At 43.9% G+C, this 12,228-nt stretch overlaps 1 protein-coding gene across 6 annotated transcripts in view; it reads right to left on the bottom strand.

Annotated features, from left to right (window-relative positions):
• The window catches only part of TJP1 (tight junction protein 1), a 155,333-nt gene that overhangs the window by 60,021 nt on the left and 83,084 nt on the right, over nucleotides 1-12,228 (bottom strand). The window contains exon 1 of one of the 6 annotated variants that reach the window (XM_054272375.1): nucleotides 7,645-7,836. The exons of the other annotated variants lie outside the window; for them this stretch is intronic. Within the exon in view, the coding sequence (XP_054128350.1) occupies nucleotides 7,645-7,677 (33 nt within the window). The 5' untranslated portion in view covers nucleotides 7,678-7,836. Of the gene's footprint in view, nucleotides 1-7,644; nucleotides 7,837-12,228 lie in introns of those variants that run through there. 6 annotated transcript variants of the gene reach the window in all.

Below are 12,228 nucleotides of genomic sequence, written 5' to 3'. Positions count from 1 at the left end.
ACAAAGAGCAAAAAAATCTCAATTTTAATTCCATCATAAAGAAGAAAGCAAAAAGCTATGCAATATTTCTCTGACACTGCTTGCTTTTGTTTAAAGTACTTTTAAGGCATGGCGAATTTTTTTTTTTTAAATGGAGATGATAAATGCAGTCAGAAGTTCATTCTAGTGAAACACATGCTGCAGAAAGATCACATTTATGTTTAAAAGGCACCTCCTGCCTGTTTAAGCTACAATGCTAGCACAGCTTCAAGTGCAGGACATAAATCTCACATTACTGTAAACCAAAGTAAGTTTACAGCCAGAAAGACAATACCAGTATTACCAATAATGCAACTGACTTAAAAGGTGCACTCATCATGCAGAAAGGAAAAAAAAATCCAGCACCACTGGTCATTCTAAAGCAGAAACTATCTCAGGAACTCTCAACCACAGGCTTCTTGCTATTCCTTACACACCTTCCCACGACAGAGACATTTACTGACTGCAAATAAACACAACAAGTAAGAAAACCTTTTATGTGAGCATTGGTATTCAAACAATTTAAACAACAGATCCCCTCATTTGAGACTCAGCACTTTCCTGGGCAGTTCTAGGGTGGATTTACCATTGAACTACCAACAATAAACAAACCACAGAGCACTGGGAAAAAATAACCCCACAGAATGCTTCTACAGCACTCTGATTCAGATGAAACATGCTCTTCATTCAAGCCATCAACACTGCTTCTGTAAACCTGGATACCTTTCCTGTGCTTCCTAGCTAAATGCTCCCAGCTTTAGGAGTATTAATCCAGCCTACATTTTCCATAGAGAACAAAACCCAATCAAAATGCAAGTGCATTTAGTTCTCTCATGAGATTACACTCCAGGAATTTCCATTCTTACATAGCTGGGTTATTAACAGAGAGGTTTATCCTGAATGCAATGGCCAATCACTTTTCACAACTTAATTTCAATCCTGAAGGAAACACAAGTTCTTTTGTCAGAAAGCCATGCCTTTAAGCTTGGCTTTAAGATCTTAATACCCGCTGAAAAAATGATTTGAGGAGTCCAGGTTTCAGGAAAAGCCAGTACCCCTGCCACCTAACACTGTGCTGGGAAATTAATTCATGTTAAGGCATTCATGGGCAAAGGGGCATTTTTTCCAAATAACATGTAGGAACAATGTTGGGTCAAGTGACATTAAAAAGGTTTTAAACAACCATCCTGTGATAAGAGGGTCAACAGGATCTGGCCTTCTCCCAAATTCAGTTCTGGGGAAGTCAGTCATCCAAAATGAACATGAATTACATATTTATTATAGCCTTGGAATTTGTTCAGATAAACAATAATTGGCAGAATTAGCCCCAGGTACTATCCTGATTCCATGCAAATTACAAATAACTAATTAACTGATATCACATTGCCAAGTAGCACCTCAAAGTTACTCCTAGAGCTTTACAGCTACAGTCATTCCAATTCTAAAAGATCTACAGAAACCAATAAATCTTTAGACTACATAATTTACATCTATTATATTTTCAATGCAGCTGAAAGCATCTGTGTACATACTCTTTGGTTTGCGTTTTTTCAAGGTTTTGTTTGTTTGTTTTGGGGTTTTTTACTTTTAAATATGTTTTTATACACCTTTTCATAGCAACATGTGCCTGGCCAGTCCTTTGTCAAAGTCATGTCACCACTGCTGTAATTTAAGTAATAGAAAACTGACATCATTGCTCAAATTTCACAATCTGTCCTGTTTCATCACGCTACTGCTTCTGGTTATAATTTAAGGTTATTACTTCCTTTTAATTAACTTGAAAAATTGAGCAGTGTCTCTGCAGCCACAAGTTACTACTTATTAATTTTTGTGTTATTGAATTCATGGTGACTATAACTGAGGCATCAATGCTGCTGCAGGAGCACCATGGCTGCCTGAAGAAAGAGACCCAAGAAGGTTTGCAGGAAAGGGCAGCGGATGTTATTTCAGCCCAACAAACTCGCCTCCCAGAGCTGTGTCCAAAGGCTTGACCATATGTTCTGAAGTGTATTAACAAGTCTCCAAGCACCTTGCTCATTCCATCTCCCATCTGGATACATCCTAAGAAACAGTCACCAGCCCAGAGTGTAAATAGCTGGAACGGGTCCATTTAATATTTACAAGAAAATTTCTAAGCTGGATACAGAGAAGGGGGCCATCTGTTAAAGTGATTGCTGACCCAGTGGGGCAGAGGGGAAGACACTGTTACTGGACCCCATTCAAACTAGGCAAGGAACTGCCCAAACAGTCCCAAAGGATCACAAGCTGAAAACTAATTACTGCCTTTTTAGGAGGGGTGGGGAAGATTTTAGAATGAAGTTCCTAAGAAGAAGTCAAATGTAAAAGGCAAACGTGAGGAAGACAGAAGGCAGCTCTGCAGTGCAGTCCTTCCTGGGAAAAGCCTTGGGAACTACAAATCAAACAAACTGCCGACTTTTGCTCAATTTCTATTTTCAGCATATCACTACTTTGGAGATGTGGGGGTGGGGAAACAAAAAGGCCATCAGAGCCATACCGAGTTCTGTTGTTGCTTCCTCTGCTAAGGGAAGTTAACCATACACCTTCTGATGAGCCATATAGGCCAAAAAGGTCACATTTGTCCACTTCTCCTAAGAATGTGAACTTCTCCAATGCAGCACTCCCTACTGCTGTCATCTTACTGAATTTAGGCTGCCCTCCCCCACCACAAAAGGGAGGAACATCTGTTTATAATGGATTAGGAAACAAGAATCCTATTAGAGATTACCAAATACTCTTGAGAAAATAAATACTTTTTTAATGTACAGCCAATATTTAAATTTTTAGCACCAACAATACAGTTAATTTTTCCAAGTGTCTAAATAAATCCTGATGTGCAAACGCAGGAAAGACCTCTAAAGAGCTACTGAAGATCCTACAGAGTCAAGAAGAGTAAGTGCAAGCCAAGTGCCCAGCTCTGCACACACTGGGGCGGGTTCTCCAACCCTGCAGCAGCCCAAAGAGCCCACAGAGCTTGGGGCTTAGGGAGCTGCCTGAGAGCACACCCCAGCAGGAAAACCCCATGGATAACCCAGCAGACACCACTGTCCCTGGACAAGCCACCACACTTGTGGCCTCAGCAGCACTTGTTACTCTGGGATCCAAGGGATCCACGCTGGACCTTAAATATTCATCTGGACGTGTCCCTCCATTTCCTCAGATCCTTCACTCGAGCACATCACAGCCCTGAAACAAGAGCACCCCTACTATTTATGACTGTACAGCACATATTTGAATAATCTGTCCCTAAAATAGCATAATTATAAGACAAGACAGTGTTTTCATTTCAGGACTTTTTGGACTCAGCATAAATACATTGCACAGAATCATGGAATTCATTTTAAGACTTCCCTACGGCTGTTTGCTTAATCAGTACATTCAGTGAAGAAGTCATTAGTAATATATTTGCCTGAGAAAACACTGGGCATAGTTTGATATTAATTTCTGTTGTATTTATACCATGATAACACAGAAATACTTGTGGGGATATAAATGACAAATGTCTTTTGAACCCATAACAAAAACAATAAAAGCATTTGTTTCAAATACTACCCCCTAACTCAAACTGACACGTAGAATTTGACAGTGATACAAACCAAATGTTGGGACCATTAATTTTGAAATGGACATGTACATGGCTTTACTCCCCCCACACTGTGACTAATCAGATTTTCCTCTGCCACTCCAGTGTGTACACAAGACAAGGCCTTTCCTCAAGGTATAGAGGACAGGAGAAGAAAACAGAAAGGAGTATCTTATTTCACACGGAAAGCTTGTTGGCAAAAAAATGGGTGAACACTTCAGTCCTTGGTGAGAACTTCAACTTTGATACAGAGCCTTCAGATGAGTGCTTTGACCTGAGATAGACAATACTTTTGCACAGCATTTCAAGTAATAAACCCAACATATTTAGCACAATTCAGAGCTTGAGTAGTCAACTAGTTACAGTTCTGTTTCCAACTCAGTACCTTATGCTGAGTAGTTAAAAGCCAAGTATTTTCACGAGTACCCAGAAGGTTTTGACAACAACGGTACATTGCAGTGTGAACACAGACATATTCAAGCTCAATAACCACTCCTGACTTCAAGAACAAATTCAAAATACTGTGGTTTAGCTTTTTTTAGTACAGACAGAAGCCCAGCACCTATTCTCATAGAACCTAAGCAGTAGCACAATGTGCATCTTAGAATACCTATGATGTACATAACCCATTTCTAGAGGTTTTTCTTGACACAGATTAGCTAGCTGGTCACTGATAAGGCCTTGCTGATTTTCCACTCTATAAAGGTGGAGCCAGTTGCCAGGCACCGTCAGATTTCAGCTCTGTTTACATTACAGTAATCTTTATACTGCACGTTGAACCAGAAGCAAACTCCAGCACTCACTTCATAATGACCTACGGAGTGTGGAGCTTGCAGCTCCTCTCACACTGCAAAATGTACCCCAAGTATCATCTGGTAATTGAAATTACTGATAGTCCTAACTGGAACAATGAAATCAAGAAAATCCAAGCCTGAAATACAAGCTACTCATATAAATTACTCTTTGAAAAATACCTACCAGTATTAGTATTTCCTAAGTTCCAACTTAGGAAATACAACTTACAGAAACACTAGCAAAACTAAATGCAGTATTTTAAAGGTTCTCTTTTCTATATAGGAGGTAAATTCTTAGGTTAAACTCAATTTTCAGTTACTTTCCCATATATGTTTTCTATATATTTATTTCTTTGTTGTTACAGTTGAAGAATCTCACAAACAACCAAAGAAGATCTAACTTTATAGTGCCCATACACAGAATTACATAAGAAAAATAAAACACTACTCCAAACTTAGCTACCTCACAGACTGAATTAAAAACCACTTTAAAAACATTTGCACATATATGCTCTACAAGAAACAAATCCACAACCAGCCACAACCAGACTAAACTTCCAGCCAGTCTTCATTTCCCCACCATTTTCTATTGTATTTTACCAACAGCTACAAGAAGCACATAACACCTTAATCAAACCACATTCTTATTCAGCATAGCAGGGGAATAAGCTAAGTAGTCAAAACTGAAGGCAGTGAAATTGTTTGTGAAAGACTGTTCATAGTAGGGTGTAACATAATCAATCACAGCAGCCAAGATTATCTCATGTACAAATAACAATTATTCAGCTAATCCTAAAGAATTTTTTCTCCCTCTTTTTTTTTTTTTTTAAGGTTTTGTCCAGTCAAGTGTGACACAGTAACTGTGGATATGGACACAGAGCTCAAATATATTAAGTAAATGCTAAGAGAAAACCATTCATCATTTAATACATTACAACCCCAAAAATGAGAAACCAGATACCATACCCAAAGGGACAACTTTGGAAGTAAAGGAAACAAGATCTGGAATGTGAACACAGAAATCCCCCAGTATTCTAGTAGTTCCAAAATACTTTTTAATCTCCTTGTCTATGACAATTAAAACTACATGGAGAGCAGCCCAGGAGCTAATGATTGAAACACAATTAACAATATCCACTGACAGAAAGCACCTCTGTTTTGACAACAAAACTCATATAAACTGCATGCAACAGATTCTAGTCTTTAAAGACATTTCTGTGCTCAAGATAAAAAGATAATAAATAATTCTGATAAAAAGCTAACACAGATTCAGAACTTACTCTGACAGTCCCAGGTCCTACAAAATGAGGCTTTTCCCAAGAAAGAGATGCTACTTCAATTACATGACTTCCATAAATCTGAAAGCATCCCAGTGAAGAGTTAAACCCCAGTGAGACTATATTTTGCAACATTCTTAAATTAACATACCTTTCAGTATAATTAGTTTGGCTGATACTGTATGCATGTATGCAAGCTCCAAGGGCCAATGTGATATGACCATGAGCAGGAGGAGTTTCAAATAACTGCTATGGCAAGATACAACCTCCAATGAACACAGTCTGTACACCAGTCCACAGCCAAAACAGATACACTTTCTGTACACTTCTGCAACTTTAAATACACTTCCGTATTTAAAAATAGAAAGACACTTCAAGACAGTACATGCATGTGTGGAAGGCAATATTTTTCCACAGCCTCACAAAATAGATGTATTTTAAGAGAGCATTTTGAGCCAGAAATGAGAATTTTATACCCCGATTTTACAACAACAAAAAAATCTGCAAAATTTAAGTTGATGCAATTTCTCCCAATCCCTCACAAAGCAGAATTATAACACAACACTATTCAACACAACATTTATCTTCAACTCCTATTTGTTATTAATATAAATGCATTTGAAAAGGGCTAAAAAGTATGTTTTATCTATCTCCATAGCTAGGTGATAGCAGAAGTAAGAAATACTATCTAAAACAGGTTACTCTTCCAACAACAAACACTTATTGTTGAAATGTGTTTGTCTATATGTTAAAATGTAACACAATACCTCCGGAAGAATACTTAAAACGAGGCATGAAACTCAGTAGTCAACATTAGCTTTTAAATTTTTTAAATTCCACTCTGGAAGCCGAGGCTGCCTCGAACACACCTCTGAAGTAAGACTTGGAGTTGGTAAAATCGCCAGCTAACAGTATCTTACAACTAGAGTCAGTTTGTTACTTAGTATCTCGAGCACCGAAGTTTTTCGGCACTAACACAGCAAGGTGTTCATTTGACTTCAGCCTGTGGAACACCACTTGTGAGTAAGTGCATACCAGCAAGTGACATCAGACCGAAACCACGCAGTTTCACTCGAAAGCAAACACCACTAAGCCGAGCTCCGGTAGCACCGGCCAGCACACACGACGGGAACTCGTCGCGCTGAAGCCGGAGCAACTACTCAGGAGCCACAAGCTAAAAATCAGTTCGAAATTCAAATTCAAACTAGTTTCAAAGCAAACCTTTAATTCTGCGCGAAGGAGAAATAACCTGTTGAGCGTTGCTAGCTCCACCTCTGGGCCCCGGGGCCGCTCGGCATTACTCACCGCCGCGCAGCCGGGGCAGGTCAGAGTACACACCCCGCAACGTGCACCTGCACCGGCAACACCTACGGATCAGGTGGAGGACCGGCACAAGTTTCTGACGGATTACTGCCGCCCCAAAGCTGTTTACCGTATGTCAGCAACAATCATCCCGGACTGATTCAGCGGCCACAGAAAAAAATCCTGCACTACTGGACTCTCCCGGTTGAACCTTTCCTAATTGCTACCCGGCTCCAGCCTGGAACAAAAGGGCACGGCCAGCGCACCGGCGGGAGCTTCTCCCGGGGGCAGGGCCCGGCTGCCGCAGCCGTCCCGGGGCCGGGGCTGGGGCCCGCACGCCCAACAGGTGGGCGGCCAGGCGGGACCGGGGCGGGGGCGGCCGGCGGGGCAGCGGCCCGGGCCAGGGGGGTGCGGGCCACCTGCGCGCCCCTCCCGGCAGGCAGGAGGGAAGCGCTGTGGGGAAGGCGGCCGGGAGGCTCCGGCCCGCCTCGCCCACCTCCTCGGTCCGCGCCAGCCCGTGCCCTCAGCACGGGCGGGGGTAGAGCCGCGGCCACCACGGTGTGGGCTCGGCGGGGCAATAGGAAAACGGCGCCGGGGGTACCGCAGGATCGGAGCGGGCGCGGAACGCGGCCGCCCCGGGGCCGAGCCTTACCTTCGTGGAAGCCGCCGCGGCCCTGGCAGACATTTTGTTTCCTTCTCTCCCCCGGAGCCGGGCGAGCGTGTGCGCGCCTGCAACTCCTCAGGCCGGGGGAGAGAAACTCGGCGCCGCCGCCGCCCGCGCCTCACGCAGCCGCCCGAATAAACATCCCAGGGCGCGGAGGGGAGGAGGAAGAGGAGGACGGCAGGGAAGGGGCGGGGACGGGGGAGGAGGGAGAGAGGAAGAAAGAGGAAGGGGAGCGAAGGCTCAAGTTTGATAAAAGTGCGGTCTCTCTCCCGCGGCGCCTGGCGCGCCGGGGCCGGGTTCCGCCGCCGGGGCACGGAGCGCGGGAGCGGCCGCGCTGCCCCCGGGCCCGCCCGCTCAGCGGCCGCGCCGCCCGCCCGCCTCGTGCCTCTCCCCCCGCGCAGCCACCGACATGTCCGACTGCCGGCACGGCCCATCCCGCCGCGGGGGGACTGGCCGCCCCGCCGCCGCCTGCCCCCGCTTTGCCGCAGCACCCGGAGCCCTGGAGGGCAGCGGAGCGGCGGCGGCGGAGCGGCCGGTCCCGGCCCCGCGGGCTGTGCCGGGCGCGGCGCCGTGAGGGCCGCTCGCGGGGCTCGCTGGCCGCCGGGCTCCCCCCGCGCCATGGTCGGGGCGGCGGGGGCCGAGCGCCGCCGGGCCGGCGCAGCCTATGGGAGCGCGGGGGGCGTTTGAACGCGGGGAGCGGAGCAGGCCGGGACCGGCACCGGGACCGCCCCGAGCGCTGCGGGGCTGCGGGACCGGGCGGCTGCGGGGGCTCGGCCGGGCCCGGCGCCGCGCTCTCCGCCGCACGCGGTCCTGCAGCGCTCACGGAATTCTCGTCCCCCTGGAGCCGGCCGCAGAGCTGGGATGTCGATCAGTGCGGACACAGACCTGCTTTTGCGTTTGCCCATTGTTTGAAGGGGCGGGACGTTAGTTTTCGAGTTCCTTAATTGTACATCTTGTTCTTGAGATAAAAGCAATAAAGACACAAAAAGAAAACAACTTGGGAGATTTGCTTTGCTTTAAGGTGGTGACTGCATAGCCTTAGCATTTCCTATAGCACCATGAACTGCTGCCTGTGGCTTTGAAAAATAAACTTTTCCCAGCATTTTAGAGTGCCTTTTACAAAGTAAGTATTTACTTAAGCACTAAGAGAAATACTGCATTTTTTTTTTCCATTTAAAAGGAAAGGCTTTTAAAGATGGTATTTTACTTTTGGGCGTTGGATGCCCAACCCATGCACGATGAGGCTGTCTGAAAATGCAGCTGGAGTTCTGACGTTCGAGATGGCTCATGCCACAGAAAGCTGAGCACACTCCCAAATTTTGTAGGGCCAAGTCATAAATTAACCAAGTGACTTCCAGAAGCATCACCCATTAAAGTGCTTCAAACCCCACTGAAAAGATGGCACACTGGTTATTACCCATATCACTATGGTCCATAGTTTATGATGTTGATTAATTTACTCTTCAGAATTAGATAACAGCCCAAGTGGCATGACTAATCAGGTACATAAGGTTCCAGTGAAGGAAAAGTAGGTGAGAAAAATCCCAAATCGAAATGGGAGTACTTTGCACTCAGCAAACATTTCATGAGATATACATGGCAGTAAAAGCCATGGTATCAGGGCCAGATTTTCTAGCAGTTGTACAATTTATGTGCCACCAGCTGCTTTGTGATCCATGCAACCTCCAGAAGTACTGAAATTCTTAAAAAGAGGTGATAATTCAACGATCCAAATCACCCTTCCACCAAGAAACGCCCTACCCAAAGCCACTGCATGAGTTTTACGTTTGTTCTCTTTTGAAAATAAACAAATTCATATTCCAGGAAATAGCTGAATCAAATTCCCAAGGCAGCAGTCCGAATTCGGGGAAGGGCCAGCTCCTCCACCATGGCCCTGCAGGGCCGGGAAAGGCACCGGGAGCTCTCGGTAGCGCTCACCGGGACAGCCTGGCAGCTCCGGGGGCTCTGTCAGCACCGTCCCCGGTTTCTGACTCCGGACTGATCCCGAGTGCCCGGACACCCGGCTGGGCCCCCTCCTTCCCCCGGGAGCTCCCCGTGCTGCAGCGTGGCCTCCTGCCATGGAAACACCACAGCACACGTTTTATTTGTTCATTGCTACATGGAACTAAGCCTCCGATTATTTTTTTAAACTCTATCTACACCCGCAGAAGGCGGAATGTGACGGGTTTTGTGCCCACATGCTTCTCTGTCAGAGTATTCACCAGAGCAGGCAGGAAGGAAAAGGCTGAGATCACAACAGGAAGGAGGGGGAAGATTTCAAGGTATGGAGACCGCATGAAAAGAAACTCAGGGGAGGATGACCTGATAAACTGTAGGGTAAAATAATCCCTCCCTTTCATCTTTTTCTCCTTGAATAGTTCTGGGGAGAGTGGACAAGACCTGCAGGCTGGGGAGGAGGACAGGCTGAGAACAGAGGGTAAAGATGATCAACCAAGACGAGACAAGGGAATGAAAGAGGACTGAAGGCATGCACACAGAGGTGGAAATGGATTCCCTACAATGAGGGAGAAGGACCACGGGAAAGAAAAGCAGTTATTAAAGTGTTGGGAGAAAGATGGGGAACAAATAAAAAGGTGAAAGAAAAGTATTAAGCAAAGAAAGCAAAGATAAAGGCACCATTTTTGTATCATATGTTGGATGAGAAAATGCTATCACTGCATACCCTGAATTTAACAAAGAGGGAGACCATTTAACAAGGAAGGACTTCTGCCAGGGGTTCAAAACAGCTGGATATGCATAACTCTTTTAGCCCACAGAAACAAACTTACTTCCTTCCTTCCTTCCTTCCTTCCTTCCTTCCTTCCTTCCTTCCTTCCTTCCTTCCTTCCTTCCTTCCTCCCTCCCTTCCTCCCTTCTCTTCTCCCTTCTTTTTTTATAATTTTTCCTTCCCTCTCTTAACCATCTTCCTTCTCTTTCCATCAAACAATTATTTAAATCTTCATCTCTACTCTTGATACAAATTAGAGGAGCCAGAAATGTTATCTTATTCTATTAGCATTGGTAAAATGCATCTATTTTTCAGTAGATACAAATTCTTTCTAATGAAGGGGTTTGCTTGTTTTTATACAAAGCAACAGCAGAATCATGTTGCTGAACTTTGAAATTCTTCCTTCAGGAGGATTTTTGCATCTCTTCATTAACAAATTGTTCACAAGCAAATCTACCATCAACAGTACTGAAAATGCCAAATCAAATGTTGGCCAAGTCAACATAGAATTATTATCTTAAGTGTAAATAACTTTGAATTTTTTAGTCTTTATATTTAACCTTGAGTGGATTTTAAATTTTTAAATAAATATTACAAAATTCATGTCTGAAAGTGCAAGTTCTATATTGTTAAGACTGTTAGGATTCCAGTGTATTCACATGTTCCCTTTAAAAATCTTCAATGAAACAGCAGATGTCTATATATTTATATACACATATTGATATATAGCAAGAGAGATGCATGTGTTAGTGTTTAGGTATATATATATGCCTTATATATACAATACATTCAGTCAGATGCAGTTATACAGCAAGTCCCATCTGTTAGCTAAGGGATCAGAATTTTAAAGCATATTTCTGATTCTACCCATATAAGTCCTGAAAAGAGGATCATCTTTAACCCCTATCTTTAGATAGAAAATTGTCTTAGAAGTCAAGGGCTGAAGAAAAGCAAGCACTTTTCTCATCCTTTAAATAACAGCAACTGGGAAATGTCTAAAAAAAGTACTATTATATTTTCTTGGTAGGAAACCTAAAAATAAAACTATTATTTAATAAGTTCAAGCCCTAACCCCACATTGATTCAAAGGACGCAGAAGGACAGTCAGATGTGTGAATCCTCCTTTCTGAGGGCATGGGTATCTGTTACACCACAAGAACAGGAAGTCTGTTCTCTACTTTGTGTTGACTTAACTTTTAAAGAACTGTTTTGACCACTTAAAGATGGGGAAGAAGGAAACTGCAGAACCGCAGCCACTACAGAGACAACTTCCTGTGGGTTTTGTGGTGTGTGTGGCTCAGAAAGAGAACAATTCATAGAAGATCTCTCAGAGATAGCAGACAGTTTTGCTGCCCTGTGAGGTAGTCTTGGGATGCTTATCTATAAATAGGCCAATATATTATCAATTATGTCATGCAGTTTAGTTGGTATTGTACATTCTGTATTTGTAGTTGACGCATGACTTCAGCACTTCAAGAACAAAAAAAAGGGGAAGAGAAAATTAGAGTTCACCATATAAACCACAAGAAAGTATCTGTTTCTACTTCAAGACGTAAAAAAGTAGTTTACAGAAAGCTGTGAGAAATCCATGTCCTTAAAATTACACAGAACTTCAGTGTCTTGATGAATCAAGTCCCTAAGGAAAAAATTAATGCAGTGATGATGCCTAGTAATGATTCTTATCTTCCTCCCACTTCCACATAGTTAAAGCTTTGTTCCTATACCTAGTGACTCTTTAAAAGAGTCACTGCAATGCCTCTTCTAAAAACACTGCAGACAATTGCTCAATATACAGGGAATAGAGTTTTCCAGTAATTCACTGCCTCTCCCATACTGGAACTGTT

Source organism: Melozone crissalis, unplaced genomic scaffold (genome assembly GCF_028551555.1).
Source record: "Melozone crissalis strain CALT ecotype California unplaced genomic scaffold, PUWL_Pcris_2 ptg000014l_1, whole genome shotgun sequence".
Lineage (NCBI taxonomy): Eukaryota > Metazoa > Chordata > Aves > Passeriformes > Passerellidae > Melozone > Melozone crissalis.
This window is presented reverse-complemented; position numbering and strand designations above follow the sequence as displayed.